The sequence below is a fragment of the Microsporum canis genome, genomic scaffold (assembly GCF_000151145.1).
Source record: "Microsporum canis CBS 113480 supercont1.5 genomic scaffold, whole genome shotgun sequence".
In the NCBI taxonomy this organism is placed as follows: domain Eukaryota; kingdom Fungi; phylum Ascomycota; class Eurotiomycetes; order Onygenales; family Arthrodermataceae; genus Microsporum; species Microsporum canis.
The window spans coordinates 1,566,410-1,582,041 of record NW_003299165.1 but is presented as its reverse complement, the minus strand read 5'-3'; the positions used below and the strand labels follow the sequence as shown (position 1 = coordinate 1,582,041).

At 47.6% G+C, this 15,632-nt stretch overlaps 6 protein-coding genes across 6 annotated transcripts; 3 read left to right on the top strand and 3 right to left on the bottom strand.

The window, feature by feature from the left end:
- Positions 1–277: 277 nt before the first annotated feature.
- Positions 278–2,140, top strand: MCYG_05678 (uncharacterized protein; the record flags this gene model as incomplete). The annotated part of the gene is made up of 1 exon (XM_002845763.1): positions 278–2,140. The coding sequence occupies one exon, from the start codon at positions 278–280 to the stop codon at positions 2,138–2,140; it is 1,863 nt and encodes a 620-aa protein (XP_002845809.1).
- A 655-nt stretch (positions 2,141–2,795) lies between these two features.
- Positions 2,796–3,677, top strand: MCYG_05677 (transcription/RNA-processing factor Ssu72; the record flags this gene model as incomplete). Its single annotated transcript, XM_002845762.1, has 1 exon — positions 2,796–3,677. The coding sequence occupies one exon, from the start codon at positions 2,796–2,798 to the stop codon at positions 3,675–3,677; it is 882 nt and encodes a 293-aa protein (XP_002845808.1).
- Positions 3,678–4,223: 546 nt separating this feature from the next.
- Positions 4,224–7,314, bottom strand: MCYG_05676 (CHR9/SNF2/SWI2; the record flags this gene model as incomplete). The annotated part of the gene is made up of 2 exons (XM_002845761.1): positions 4,224–7,126; positions 7,182–7,314. 2 exons carry the CDS (start codon positions 7,312–7,314, stop codon positions 4,224–4,226), a joined length of 3,036 nt encoding a protein of 1,011 aa, XP_002845807.1.
- Positions 7,315–7,776: 462 nt separating this feature from the next.
- On the top strand, positions 7,777–8,742 carry MCYG_05675 (exosome complex exonuclease RRP41; the record flags this gene model as incomplete). Its single annotated transcript, XM_002845760.1, has 2 exons — positions 7,777–8,075; positions 8,145–8,742. The coding sequence occupies 2 exons, from the start codon at positions 7,777–7,779 to the stop codon at positions 8,740–8,742; spliced, it is 897 nt and encodes a 298-aa protein (XP_002845806.1).
- Positions 8,743–9,665: 923 nt separating this feature from the next.
- Positions 9,666–10,517, bottom strand: MCYG_05674 (peptidyl-prolyl cis-trans isomerase; the record flags this gene model as incomplete). The annotated part of the gene is made up of 4 exons (XM_002845759.1): positions 9,666–9,852; positions 9,972–10,078; positions 10,151–10,320; positions 10,469–10,517. 4 exons carry the CDS (start codon positions 10,515–10,517, stop codon positions 9,666–9,668), a joined length of 513 nt encoding a protein of 170 aa, XP_002845805.1.
- Positions 10,518–11,447: 930 nt separating this feature from the next.
- On the bottom strand, positions 11,448–14,348 carry MCYG_05673 (SpaA; the record flags this gene model as incomplete). Its single annotated transcript, XM_002845758.1, has 3 exons — positions 11,448–11,858; positions 11,931–13,100; positions 13,155–14,348. The coding sequence occupies 3 exons, from the start codon at positions 14,346–14,348 to the stop codon at positions 11,448–11,450; spliced, it is 2,775 nt and encodes a 924-aa protein (XP_002845804.1).
- Between the last annotated feature and the right edge of the window lie 1,284 nt (positions 14,349–15,632).

The window sequence follows — 15,632 nt, the reverse complement described above, 5'->3', positions numbered from 1 at the left end:
CGGAACCAAAGCGGGATCTGGAGGTTAAGGTTAAGGGTCACATGCTTAAATTCTGATTGGCCCAAAGAACTCAAACATTCCTTTTTTGTTGACGGTATAATATTTATTTTTTCCTCAGTTCATGAGCTCGATGCTCCCTCGCGGTTGATCGCGAGGTTGCTTCTTCTTCTCCTTCTTTTCTCTCAAGTATCTTTTGAAGATTTCGTGGGTCGTCTGGTAACTATTTTACCCCCCTTTTGTGTCGTTTGGTTAGGCCTCTCTTGGTAGCTCCCTAAACATGGCTCAGTCGCCCTCGACCGCTGGTTCAACAGATCCACCAGTATCACCCCCTCCTTACGTCAATGGAGTCTCGCAAACGCCGTCTGTAGCCCCTTCTATAGCTCATTCTGTAGCTCCTAACGGTTGTGACTCTGGAAATCAAAGCGAGGTGGCTGAATCAACAGTTAGAACCACCGAGCTGAGCAATGAAGAGGATGTCTCTCGCTGCTCTAGCCGTGTGGATGGCTATAAAGCCGTGTCTGAGGAGAGAACAAATGGAATCGAAAATATAGACATGGAGACGGAAAAGATGCCTGGGATTCCTGAGATCTTGGAGATGTTGGCCGCCATGGAACAGAAATTTCAACAGATGGAAACTAGGGTGGACCAGCTAGTACCATTGTCCATTGATCCACCGACACCGTCGCAATCTCTTCCATTTGACTCTAGCCCCAAGTCCTCTGATCGCAGTATCAATGGTGAAGTGTCTGTTGAGGACACCATCACTGCTTTCCGAGCCCGCGCGAGCTTGATGGCTCGTGGTAAAGTCCTGCATATGGCAAAGAAATTTCCGGACTGGAAAGAACGCGTTTTCGAACAGGCTGAAGCGGTGACCTGCCTATCAATTCTAGAAGACAGAGAGGAAACCTGCCCGCCAGACTCGCCTACTCACCCAAAGCTGTGGAAAGTCCAAAATGATTGGCTATATGACTATATGTTTGAGTCTATTGGCCCACAGTTCAAAGAGGAAATCATCGAGCCGCCAAACCGTTCAGCCTATCTTCTCTGGAGGCAGATAGAATCATATTGCAGCTTAGTGAACGAAGATGACCGCCGATATCTCATTCAGAAGCTCATGACCATCAACGCCAAGAATGACATTGAGTATATCTCAACGTTCCACAGGTACTACTCCAGAATAAGGAAATTGGGTTTTACTATACCAGATTGGTTGGCCCAGGATCTGCTTTGTCTACGAGTCTCTGAGAGGGCGAGGGGGATGATTCAAAGCGAGATTGATGCTGCCCGCAATTCAACGGATGGGCCGTTAACACTGGAGACCGATAAGATGGTAGCCCGGGTCCTCAACCCAGCCTTATCCCGGGACATGAGTGAAGAACAACCGCAGCCGGAGGTGACTCCATCCATAAATTCTTCGACTGCCAATGGACCTTATTCCACAGGCTCGAAACCTGACAGTGTCCATGCCTTGAACCATCACACTGACACCGTTGATGAAAACGGCAAGACCTGTTGTGGATATTGTTCAATGCTCCATCATACAGAGGATGGATGTTTTTACAAGTACCCCGAGAGAACCAGCGTTGCATGGCAGAAAGCGCACAAGAGTGGCATTGAGTTCTTTAGGAAGAAAGCCGAAGGCCGCGAGAAGCAGCATCAGAAAAAGCAGCATCCGATAGCCCAGCTTGCTAAAAAGGTACACATTGCATCAAAACTTCAGCCAGACAGCCAGCCTGAATTGAGATCGAAATATGAATCCAAACCTGAACCCAAGCCTGAGCCAAAAACCGAATCAAAGACTGAATCCAGGCAAGAAGTTCAACCTGAGGTGCACATTTCACCACAGGCCAAGAGCCAAGCATCACACAAGGAAAAATTCTCATGCAATTATTGTGGTCAGAAAGGCCACTCACCTAGCGGGTGCCTCTTCCAATTCCCCGAACTGGCGCCAGCCGATTGGCGCCTGAAAAATAAGCACCTCATCGAGTTCCATGCCCGAAAAGATAAACTGCGAAAAAGGAAACTAGAGCGCCTCAAATCCAAGCAGCCATTAGAGGAGAATAGACCGGAAACCGCTGTACCTGTTCCTGGGACTTCTCGCCCTGGATCTCCCGAAAACCTCTTGATCCTGGATCTGTGAGGGAATCATATATTTCAATTATTTCGGTTATGTTTTTCTTTTCTCTTAAAACGCAATGGGGGCGTAGTACGCGTGAATTTTGTTTCGATTTAGCGATGAGGTAGCACCCCGTTATATACACAAGATAATAGTTCCCTCGAAATAGTGGAGTTCGGGGGAGTCGTGTAGTAAAAAAAATAAATAAAAATTATAAAGAATTCGCTTTATTACATAAGCGGGTTGTCTAATATAAGTCACGTGATATATTCAAGTTCCCAGCAATTAAAAAGCTCGCTAAAAATGAATCTCAAGTTTATCTTCAACTTCATACAACATTTAATTTTCGAGCCTTTCAATCAGAAGAACATTGCGTGAATAGTTGCTGTATGATGAGTATGAACACTAAACTAGAAGATATATGCTAAGGTACGCTCCAATTCTCCTTTCTATTCCTGTCTTTTTACCATATGATGAACCTCTTTTTATTGGAGCTGTCCTATTTTCCCTTGAGGATAACCTAACATACGCAACTTTTTTCTGAATATCAATCCAAGTCATATTCTATTTGGCCGTTTACCCTTAAAAATGAACGATTTAAACTTAAACTAACTTGTTTTGCTATGGAATATAGCTTCTGTGGTATTAGAAACGTTCAGCGTTCTCCCTCTCATTCAACATGGACACGGATCCTGTCGTGCATGGCACTCCTCAAGCTATGACAATACACCCTCCTCCGCCTCCGCCTCCGCCTCCACCTCCAGCGGAGCAGGCTGATGCATCGTCGACACCAAATGACAACACTGTAGTAAACAATTCTACCCCTCCTCATCCTACATCAACTTCTTTCAAACTCAAATTCTGCACGGTTTGTGCCGCAAATCAGAACCGGTCCATGGAAGCCCATAACCGTCTATCTGCACCTCCATCTTCATACTCTGTCATATCATTCGGCACGGGCTCCCTAGTTCGGCTGCCGGGGCCATCTATCACACAACCCAACGTTTATAATTTTAATACCGTATCTTATTCGCAAATATATGATGAATTACAAGCGAAAGATCCAAGGCTCTACCGCAATAACGGAGTTCTTCCCATGCTAGAACGGAATAAGGGCGTAAAATGGGGTCCAGAACGGTTTCAAGACTGGAACCCGGGCATGCCTCGTTTAGATCACGTATCGAGGGGGGATAAGGGTAGTCTTGGAACTGAAGGCGGGGTCGTCGACGTTATTATAACGTGCGAAGAACGATGCTGGGATGCGGTTGTGGAGGATCTTATGAATCGCGGTGCACCTTTGAACAGGCCTGTTCATGTTTTTAACGTCGACATCAGGGATAACCACGAGGAAGCCCTGGTTGGAAGTAAAGGGATACTTGATTTGGCGAACAGGCTCAATGAAGTGGCTGATGAGGAGCGGCGATTGAACGGTCCCAACGGATGGGATCAGGGTGCTGGTGATGCTAGAAGGGGCTTTGACGAGAGAGTTCCGGAAATACTTGCTAAGTGGCAGGAGAAATGGCCTAATCTTCCTGCCCTGTGGACTCTCTCTTGGTTTTGAATTTTCAGTTACAATTTCGGAGTTTTATGGAGAACGGCGGCAACAACGGGCTTCAACTTTTTTATACGCTATCGGAGCGTGGAGTCATCATGGGTAGGATATTGTGAGAATACGTCTGCTAAACAACACAGGAGCTTCTGCATGCTCCTTTCATTAATTCTTTTATTCTTCTGAGTACATCCTCGACTCCACGTGTTTCTTGTGCCTGCATTGTTAATCATGGCTCATTGGGTGATGATTAATAACGTTTGTTTCTTCCCTAGTATATCAAAAGCTGTCAGATCAGCGACCCCATTCGTATTGATATGGTCTCAATGTCAATGCATAGTGTGAATCGGTCTACACCAGATATGCGGGAAGGCGAGCGCTACATGAAACATTAGTATTCAATTTTTAAGCGGAATATGCTGGAGATATACTGTACCGATGGTAGACCGAATACATACATCGTACGTATCTTTTGATGTGCCAATGGATTTACGAGTGGTAATTATCCCACTACCCGGCAAGGTAACATAGATCCTTAGTCTCCTAGGCCAGGTAATTTCATGGGGTCTTTTCGGGGCTCCGACCACTAAGCAATTTGTCCCTCCGTTCCTTATACCACTTTTCCAACCATGTTCTTCGCTGTGCCGGGGTCAAACCTTCGACAGTAAGTGCAAATTCTGTCACATCGCGGAATCCGTAGCGAGCGGCCATACTACAGAACTGGCGTTTCATAACTTCCCGAGGAGGATGATATTTGAATCTAGCCGATTTCCCATTCCTGCCACGGACAACAATGCTAGAAGGTTTTCCGTCTCTTGACTCCGGTCTAAAGACTTGCTCTTCACCAATTTCTTCGCCGTCATTGACCAGCTCTGCACGACGGCTGAGCTGAGCTTCAACTTTGGAAGAGCCAATAACCTCCGTGTTCTCATGTGTATATTCCACACCTGCCCCTGCGAGAATAGCCTGGATAGGGTCATGCTTAAGAGTTTGTGCAGCCTTTTTGTTATCATCACCTATCCCTTCACCACGAACTAACGCTGCCAGCTGACTCATTGCAACATCGTCATTTTCATCTGCTGTAAAGGGATAACGCTTTTCATCTTCTTCATCGCAATTGTTTTGGCTCCGCTCTGCCTCCATTTCAAAATCAATAACTTGCACGCCAGCTTTGCTTTCTGCTATGTTGGTTTTATTCACAATGTCTCTCAAGACCACGTTATTATTTTGGTATTCAAAAAGATTAGCCAAGCCAAAGATTTCTCCCTTTTGATCTTTCTTTTCTTGAACACCTCTAAAATACCGTCGTTCGGTGCTAGCACTGTAGCCAATGTTTGCCTGTTGCTGCTTATATATTTGACGGGCATATACTATCTCCTCAATGGTGCCTGCAGACACTAGTCTAAACACTTCCACATCCCTAAGTTGGCCAATCCGATATGCCCGGTCTTGTGCCTGAAGATCATAAGAAGGATTCCAATTAGGGTCAACGACGACAACTTTGTTCGCCGAGGTGATGTTTAGCCCTACACCACCTGCTTTTGTGGATATGAGGAAAACAAACTGCCGCGGATCTGAGTTGAAAGAGTTGACAACATTTGCCCTCTCTTCATAGCTCATTGCGCCATCCAAGTAGCTCACGTTGTAACTTGTGTGGTTAAAGAGCATCTGTAGCATTTTAAGTAACCGAACATTATGAGAGAAGATGAGAACTTTATCACCATTCGTATGCCACCATTTAAGAAGCTTCTTCAAGACTTTCCACTTTCCACAGAATTCCGGGTTTGAGTAATTGATAATCGAACCTCGTGTACGGTATAGCTCCCTCCACTGGTCCGGAACAGCGATTTGTAACATCTCCAAATCTTTTGCCTGTTTATCTTTTGGATCCATGGGTTGTGGAATTAGAATGGCAAGGTGGTTGCTAAGCTTCTGCAGGTTTGAGATAGCAGGAAAGACATAGCTCTGCCATTTGCCTCCTTGGGGTAAAAACATCCGGCAACACCACCCCGCCTTTTTGCCTGATCCACAGCTACAATGGTCGGAGGAATTCTTGATATAGTCAATTATATCGCTATCCAGAAAGTTCTCATAGGCATCTGACTGTGTTTCTGTGAGAGGACAAAAGACAACCCGGTCACTCTTCTTTGGTAGTTGGTCCGCGATAAGGGACTTCATGCGCCTTAGGAAGAAAGCTGGTAGAAGGTTTTTTACCAACTTCCGCGCAGTTTTTCTTGCTCTGCTCAGCTGGTAAACGGTGGCATCATGAGACTGTCCGACTTTCAGTGGTTCGCAAATCGTAGATTTCCAGGTAGATACGGGACCAAATTGTCCAGGGTTTGTCCAATTAAGTAAAGTCCATAATTCTTCATACTTATTCTGGATGGCAGTCCCTGTTAGTCCAATCCTACATAGCGCATTGAGTTCATTCATAGCCTTTGCAGTTTCTGATTTTCGCTCCTTTATAGTGTGACATTCATCCGCAATCACGCAATCCCATTCTACCATGTTGATGGCACTTCGATTCAAGCGGTAAGTGGTGTATGTTGTGATTAGAATTTCTACCCTCCCGGACGCTGCAGATTTGAGAGCGGCATCCTTGGATTCTCCATGATACACATCCACATGCCACCAGCCCCATCGGTCAAGCTCATCTCGCCAGTTTTGGATAAGTGTTCCGGGGCATATAATCAAGGTCCGTGGGTACCAGGTAGATTCTCCTTTTCTTCTCATCTTCCGCATTCGTTTCGCATCTCTTTCATCACCAGTTTTACCATATGCAGCAGTAAGAAATGCAATGACTTGGACTGTCTTGCCTAGGCCCATGTCATCACCAAGAATGCCGCCTTTCTGATAAACGAATAACTCATGAAGAAAACCAACACCGTCAACTTGATAATCACGAAGCCACTGTGCGATTGGCGCGGGTACCAAACCCAAAGAATACGGTAACTGGATATCCTCATACTTGCGTGAAGGCTTCACATGCGAAAAGCAGGGTTTCTCTATCAACGAATCTAGCTGCTCGTTGTCTGAAAATTCCACATTATCGAAATTGGGCGGGAGCTTTAATCCAGCTTCCAGAAGTTTTTCTCTTTTTTTGTCAAAAAGTCCTCGTCGTCTTTTCAAGTAATCCGGTAGAGTATCTTCCATCAAATCCTCGTCAGAAGTAGTATCACCGTATTCCCGTGGTAAGCGTCTTGGTTTACTTTCAGCTCTGGGATCACGTCTGCCAACGATGATATCCTGTTGGACTTTCCGGCGTCTGCGCATTTGTGCAGCCGACCTTTTCCGCTGGACGGTCTTGCGGTTCTTAAACTCCTTGTATACGGCTTCGCCATTGTTAAACTCATCGTCGGTTGCTTCACTTGCGACATTAGACAAATCGATGGCACCTTCTTCCCTCGTAGGAGTTATGGGAGATTCCGATGAGGGCTTATGTCGTTTTGGTGGCTTGTCATCTTGAGAACAATCCTGTTAGCTGGAATCTATAAGAAGGCTCGACACATCACGTACTAGGGAGTTGTGCGGAAATACGTCGCTTTACGGGCGCTTTGGCGGCCCTTGGGTACCCCAGATCATCGTCGTCGTCGTCGTCACTGTTATCCGTAGTTGCGTCTGTATCCTGAAGTTCCCAGTGAGTCTTCATCCTCTATATGGGCAATACATGGCCTCCGATTGAGACGTGAGGAGCCGCCAGAAGCCCATGGCGTGAAGTGGCGCGGAACCGTCTCGTTGTCACGTGATCGGTTAAGCTAGGAGGGAGGAAATATCATAAATAGAACATTCTCTATAATTAGGATATATTAGTTAGATACAGAAAAGCGAATGGAAGATAGAGAAAATTAACGTATGAACTCTTATACTTGACGTCCATCTAGATATACGTCCCCCAAATATCCCAAAAGGGACTAGCTTATCGAATATACCGCTTGGCACGATTTTCACCGAAAAAGGCAAATTGCTGAGCTTCAAAGCAGAAAAACATCCAGCCCGCCAGATTTGAAGAGCGCATCGAAGCCCCAAAATCGAGCCGATGCTATCACTATCATACTTAATATGGCCAATTGCTGATCTAGTTATTATCTCTCTCGTTTGATTCAATAGAAAAATGCCACTCGATACCTCAACAACATACCGTCTCACACGGCTACGCCTGGACGGACGACGATGGAACGAACTACGGCTTCTTCAGGCCCAAATATCTACCAACCCAGCAAGTTCTGGCTCATCGTATCTATCAATGGGTAATACAACGGTTCTTTGTACAGTCCATGGCCCTGCGGAGGGGAAACGCTCAGAAACAGCTGGTGCAACTGGGGCTGTGATAAGTGTTGTGGTCAACCTGGCTGGATTTGCCAATGTGGACCGGAAGAAGAAGAGTGCTGCTGGAGGCGGGGGAGGAGATAGGTAAGTAGTTTCTCTCTCTCTGCATTGTTCCTCCGTACATTGATCACTAATATGTAGAAAATAAAAAAGACAAGCTACAACTGAACTGGCAAACTTGATCAGGGACGCTTTCCAACCTCATATTCACGCCCATCTCTACCCCCGAAGTACAATATCAATCCATGTATCTGTCCTTTCATCCGACGGCTCACTATTCGCTGCGTGTCTGAACGCATGTACCCTCGCTCTGGTGGACGCCGGTATCCCTATGCCTGGCCTCCTCTGTGCCTGCACAGTAGGAATGAGCGGTCGTGCATCTACTCCAGCAGTAACGGCTGAATCTGCACAAATGGGCGGGGTAAACGAGACTCTCGACCCTCTACTTGATATTTCCGCACCTGAGGAAGTAGAGTTGCCGTATATGACGGTTGCTAACACGAATCCTATGCCCGATATTAATATTCCAAAAGACGACGAAGACGAATATGATGCTGAAAACGAGAATCAGATGCTATCGATTGTACATATGGATTCGGGAGTACATGTGTCATATCTCGAGACCATGTTTGCAGTAGGGATCGACGGCTGCAAGCAGACGAGGGAAATATTAAACGGGGTGCTTAAGGGGGCAGGGAAAAGAGTCTTGATGGGGGAAGCCGTCTCCGGTCCAGGATACGACGATGAGTGAATAGGCGAAATGCACCTAAGTTGTTCTACCCCGAACCGATAACGATGCATGCTTCTTAAACATTTCCGGGCTATATACAGCTGAGGAATCGATCCATCTAAGTACACGGCGACACCCCGACGCCCACCTACAAAGTATGGTGTTTGTTTAAAACTCGCCCTAGCTTGAACGCAATTTTCGTTGCCCGAACTAGAAATTGGATTAAAACGCCCAATACGCCGAGTATGCAGCAGCCGAGGCAAATGATATCATTAGGAGGTTGACATCGATTACCTGCAATGGTTTGTGGCCTTGGGCCAATGTATATTATGATGGGTGGTTCTATACTTAGGACCTGTTTTATTATTAGATGAGAATGAGGTCAAATTAAAACGTACGGAGGGGCAATGGATGGCAACGTTTGAGGGTATTTCTTTTTTTTGTCCCTCCACGGAATGGAGTGGCGAACATTCATCCATGGAGATTCACAATTCCGCCCCCGCCATCTAATGCAACAAAGTCATCCAAGGTATTAGAAGAGGGAAAACAAGGAAGATGCATATATGAAAAGTTGTACAGTTCAGAGCAAGTGATGCCCCTCCTTTTTTTTTTTTGTTATGCTATGTAAGTGTCATGCTAAGTGATTATGTGTTGTCTTCGTACTGAAACAGCCGCCTTAATGTGTTGCAATCCAGGGTAGATACAGTAAGTAGCGTTCATGAGTAAAAAGATGGGTTGGCTGTCCTGTTCCAATTATTTCCCACCACTTTTTGTCCTAGCCCGCTGAGCCATACTGTCTGTCTGTATCTGGCAGAGAGATTGCAGAGTAGAGAAAGGATAACAAGGAGGAAAGAAACATAGGAAAAAGAAGGGGCCACGGGCGTTTTCTCTCAAAATGCGAAGGCTGTGTCTAATTGGGCGAAGAGAGGAGGGCCAGCACATCTTTACAAGACACCGCAGTCCTTGATGGTGGGCTTGGGGCTGGTTTGGACAGTACCGGAAGCGCTACCAACAGACTCGAGGGCCTTGACGATCTCCATGGACTTGTCGTCACAGACCTCACCGAAAACGACGTGCTTTCCATCGAGCCAGCTGGTGACGACAGTGGTGATGAAGAACTGAGAGCCGTTGCTATAGGTACAAGAAGACACAGATGTTAGTCCAGGCCGATATCCTTTTTATCTTCTCTTCCGCTTTTTCTGTATGAACGCGCAGATATGGTGGATGATGGGTCCAAATAGAGCACTCACGTGTTTGGTCCAGCGTTGGCCATGGAGAGAAGACCAGGGCGGTCGTGCTTTAACTTGAAGTTCTCATCGGCGAACTTGTCACCGTAGATGGATTTTCCACCAGTTCCCTAGAAAGAAGCTAGGTGTTAAGTCTACTGCAAAGGGCCATTGGAAGGCAGAAAATGGAGTCAAGCACTTACGTTTCCGCGGGTGAAGTCACCACCCTGGATCATGAAACCTGGGATGATGCGGTGGAAGCCAGAGCCCTTGTATCCGAAGCCCTTCTCGCCAGTGCAGAGAGCTTTGAAGTTGGCAGCAGTCTTGGGGACAACATCATCGTAGAGCTTGAAGTTGATGCGGCCGGCCTTGACTATAACGATAGACGGCAATCATGTCAGTGAGCTGTACTACTATGAGTGATTCCCCATGCTGCCAATTGATGGCATACCACCGCCCAGACTCGATTTGTCGTGCTGCGTAAACAGAGCGAGGGGCAGACAAGAGGAGAAGCAACTCACCAGCACCGGACTTGTCGGCGTACTCGACGTCGAAGTAGACGTTAGTCATGGCGGGAGAAGTCTGATGGAAAGACCTAGATAGGTTTGTTTGAAATGCAATGGATTGCAGAGTGTGAGGACGGCGGATGGAAGAGAACAAGAGAGAAGGAGAAGAATGAGAGAGAGAACGAGCAAAAGCCATGGCGGCGAGGGCTGGCAAAAAAAAAAGACGCTAGCGGCGGGGTTTGTTTAGAGTGAGGGAGAACCCGTGGAGGGGCAGTTTGTCCTGTTTGCTTTTGATGACGTAAGTATTATATAAGATGATGAATAATATATTATTAATACAAGTGGCTTAATAAGAAATGTGGACAGAAGGAAGGTCGCTCTTTCCTTTGAGCGGGTTCTTTCTTCCCCTTTATACTATCTGGTCATGTGACTCAGGGGCTTTTTGGACCCACACGGCTAAACCGCCCAAACCGGAAATTAGCTTGCGGCCGCAGAAAAATCTTCTGCAGGCTTCCATAGCGCCAAAAAGAAACTCGAATAGTTGATACGTCTGCGATATGTATACGAAGGTCTAGGCATTGAAGCTGAAGCATTGGTTGGTAGCATTAGATTGTCCGTAACTGACATTAAAGTGATAGCGGATATACGAAATATCTATCGAGAGAGAATAAAAGTACATCCATCCGTTCTCGTCACCGTTGTCCCGTAAAAAGCTCCCATTGAGGAGGATAGGTAAAGGGGAAGGAAGAAATGAAAGAAACATGGCAGGCTCCGAGAAGATATCAAGGGAGAGAACCGAACGTGAAGTGAATATAAAACAGAAGAGGCAGGGGGGCCAAGGCTATGAGAAAGAAATATGGGCAAAGGCAAGTCATTCCACCAGAGAAGTAAAGTAAATAATAAGTAAGTGGTAAGAGTAGAATGGAATAGGGGTGGGTAGAAATGATGAAAAGTGATGTGGTTCAGTAGAATGAGTGGATGGAGGATATATCAATTATCGGAAATCATCATCCTCGTTGTTCTGGCTGTCATACTCGATCTGATCGATCCGCTGCACAAGCTCCTTCGTCTCCCGGGCAATTTGGAATGCGATGGGGGGTAGTTTGTTGTTTAGCTCGCGGATCTCAGCTGCATTGCTCAGCTTGTCACCTCCGGCACCAATGTCAACGAGGTCGTCGCGGTGCCGGGCCAGGATTTCTATTACGGGGACTGCTCGTTCACGTAACGCCGGATTGGCGTCTGGCTTGGACATGGTGGTCTCCGTCGAGGAGACTACCTTCTCAACTGCATCTGCAATAGTGTTGATGTGCAATTGGATAGAGGAAATAGGGTCCTCTCCCCGTATGCTGGCCACGAGGGATTGGATGGAATGCACCAAAGAACTGGTTTGGTCTTCAAGGTGCAGCTGCACGTACAAAACATATTAGAAAAACGAGCGACAAGTCGTTCATTGGTTGTTATTTTAGATGAAACTTACCCTGAGCTCTTCTAGGTCTTTATCAGCACATAGGCCGGGATAACCATGTTTCGCGCCCGAGAGCCTGCTTCGTGACATGGAGTGGGAATTGGTCCTTGACCGCAGAGATGGCGGAGAGCTGATGGCGCTGTAGATGGACTCGTTGCCGCTGAACCGTGTTAGGCTGGGAGCCACGCTAAAGTATCCAGGTGACTGCATGGGCGCGAGCTGGTCTTCCTCTCCCTCGTCTGCGAGCTCGTCCTCCGGCGTAGGTCTGATCTTCACCTTTCGAACTAGCTCGACAACAGCTGAGGTGAGATGGGAGGCAGCTGCGTCTAGAAGAGAGACCGGAGACAGGCCATTGGAGTTGCCAAAGTTCTTCGAAGCTGTAATGAGGTTGTTCGCTGTTGCTGATACCTGGGCCTTGGCCCGAGTACGTATTCTTGTCGGCTCGTCATCAGCACCACTACCGTCCAGCGCGTTGTCGATATCTTGCGTTATATGTCGGACTGCAAGCACAACACCTTTCATCTGCCCCAGTACGAGAGACGGTTCGTCCGAGCGTGCAATGCGTAACAATTCATCGATGGCCATTTGGAACTTAGTGATGTGTACATCTTTAACCAGCCCATCTGGCTGGGTCAGGTCGTTCTCTTTTGCTACGAGACTTGTGTCTAGAATGTTTTCAGGTAGGCCGATGGAGGAAGATCGTAAATGCCGCAACTGTGTCTTTGATTTTGCATATCGGTTCTTCCAGTGCTTGACTTCCGCCTCTAGTCGATGTACATCCCGTACAAGACGCTCTTCACGGTCCCAATTCGAGCTATGCCCGTCAGACAATGCTCTCATCTCCTGCAAGAAGGCCGAAGCCTGTTGCCGTACTTGTTCAGTGACTTCTTGCTGATGCTTAAGCTTGGCTTTGAGAGCTTCGTGTTCTCGGCTGAGGTCTTCAAATCGGATTTTCCAGTCATTTATATCCCCATCGCTGCCATCGTTTTCGTTGCCGTCGACGGTGCCATTGACGGACCTTTCCTGGCGAAGCTTTTCAAGTTCCATCTCTGCGCTTTTTTGCCGATCGCGAGCCTCGTCGAGCTGAGTGAGAACCGAGTTGTTTAGATTATGCGTGTTGGACAGCTGTTCCTCCAGTTCCCGCTTCCTCTCCTCATATTCTGCTTTCTCCGCCTCCCATACCTGATATAACGAGTTAGCAAGGCATTTACACATACTAAGAGAAATTGAACTTACGCTTGAATCGTCCTTGGATTCTCGGAGAGCATTCATCTCTTCTTCTTTCTCCTTATGCATCAACTCCAGCTCTTCTACTTTCTTCTGGAGCTTTGACACTTGGGCTTCAGCATCGGCAAGCTTCTGATCACGTTCTGCACCACCAGGGCCGGTCGTATCCCTCCTGTTATCAAGCACTTTATCCAGCGCAAATGCATCGCTTCGTCGATCATCATCATCGTCGGCGTCGTCATCTTCCACCAGCGTGCTTTTATTGGGCACAACGGTATTATTCTGAAAAGACTTTTGGTAAGGGGCGTTGTCCGGCATGCCTTCACCGTTTATTCCCAGCCCCGTTGCAGACATACCTCCGAGGGAGCCCTGTCGCGGAGGAAAACGGGCACCTGGACCTGGGCCAGAAGAGTACCCAGGGCCTCTGGGGCCAGGTGGAGGACCACGAGATTTGTTTGGCGTGCCCGGATATCCGTATCCTTGCCCGTTAGAGTCGGGACGTGGGCCACCATAACGCCCACCCATACTAGGCGCAGGACTAGCTCGTCTGTTCATCTCTGGCCCGGCAAAATGTGGAAACCGTCTTTCCAGCTCACAAAAGACGTCTGTTGCAAGATCTTTAAACCGCTGGTCCTGCAGGGAGGATAGCTTCTGGCGCGCCTGGTTTCGCTTTTTATGATATTCCTGCCGGGGAAGAAGGTGAGGAGGAACCTCTGGCCGTGGAGGCCCCGGGCGAGAAGCAGCAACGACAGCCTGCCGCCTGAGTAGTTCATCGTAGACGTCGGTACTCAGCTCGAGGAACAGGACAGGAGACAGCCGCAGGAGCTTATCCCTAGCTTTGTTTGACCGTAGATTTGAGTCGTCTCTCGACGGACCCTGAAGATATCTCCTCAGCACGATGTAATGCTGGGACAGCATATCCTCCATCCTCTGTCTCCTCGCGCCGCCCTGATCTGAGAGCGTGCCATCACTCACTCTTGACCGGGAGGTGACTGAGCTCGGTGGCGATGCCTTTTGTGACATTCTGGTTGGCGGTGGAAGGGTCAGACTGTTGGATGAGATGGAGGTAGTGTCTGAAGGGCCGGCATTAGACTGCGGGCCAGACGGCGGAGTAGGAAATGCTCCCCGGACTGAGTTTGGCGATGGGATTGAGTACTGATTAATACCTGACCATTCGCTTCCGTCGGTCGAAACGGGAGACATGGTGACTTCTGGATGGGGAGGTACGGCGCTGGTCATGAACACGTCGCAAGCCGTCTATACCGGTCACACATAAACTGTGTAATTATATATATATATGGTGTGCGGAAGAAACAGGCGACACAGAACACGTTCTCTCCAGCCGTTCAGCTGTATCCTCGGCGAAGGAGGTTTTTGACGCAGATATATATGTATCCACGAAACGGCTTCTTCAACCCGCAAACGGACCCGTCCCAGGCCTTTCGCTCCCGTCTTCAACCACGATCCCCCAGCCGGACCAACAGCGAATCTTGAAAATAAATAAAAACTGTCGGTCTTGTCCGTGTTTGATCCTTTGCAATCTAAGCCAGACATCTCTTCGTTAGCTGAGGCTTTGACTAGGAAGTGAAGAGAGAACGGGGGAAAAGGGGACGAAAGGAAGAAGAAAAAACCACACACACACAGCAAACGTAGGACAGAGCAAAGTAGATACCGGAAGAGAAACCGAGAAATGGTCGACCTGGAGCTCTCTCTCTCTAACGACAGGGAAGAAGAAGCAAGGGCTGGGGCGCACTTCAGGAAGAAGAGGCGAAAAGAAAAAAGAGGAACTTTCTCTCTCTCTCTCTTACGACGATAACAAGCGTAGACGGTTCAAGTCAATTGCAGAGAGAGAAGAGAGAAGGGGAAGACAGAAGGGGAAGAGAGAGAAGATGCAAGGCATCGCATCGCCCCCCGTCTTTTTACTCCTTATTTTTTTTTTTCCCTTTCGCTTGGGGTGTAGAAGAAGAAGAGGAGGAAGAGAAGAAAAAAAGCCATCGAGCTTCCTCAGATCCTGGTTGGTTCTGGACTTTTTTTTTCCCCTTCTGCTTCTTCCAATCAAGGCTTGAGAACTTCTTCCCGCTTCCAAGAATAGCCTGGAAGGCTGTTTAGTTGATATTGGCCATGTTCATGCTTAAGCCGCAGCCACAGATCGATCGCAGCAGAAGCAGCATGGAATAAAACAGCATTTTACTTTATCCCTACAGGATATGCAGGAAGAGACTACGCCAGACACACACGCGCACAGTACGACACAACCTGCGGCATCTACGAGATGCCTTTTAGCTGCCTTTATCTGCCATGAATCAGTCCAAGCGAGGACGTGAGACAGGTCATGAAACCGAGTCGAGTTATCCCTGATGCTTCATTCTTGGATCTATCATCAAGATATATCCGCATATGCACATAAACGGGCCCTGCGAAGGATAAGCATCGGATGTGACCTACCCTGATTGGATATACAAGCATCAGCCTGGCTAAGTGGCCATC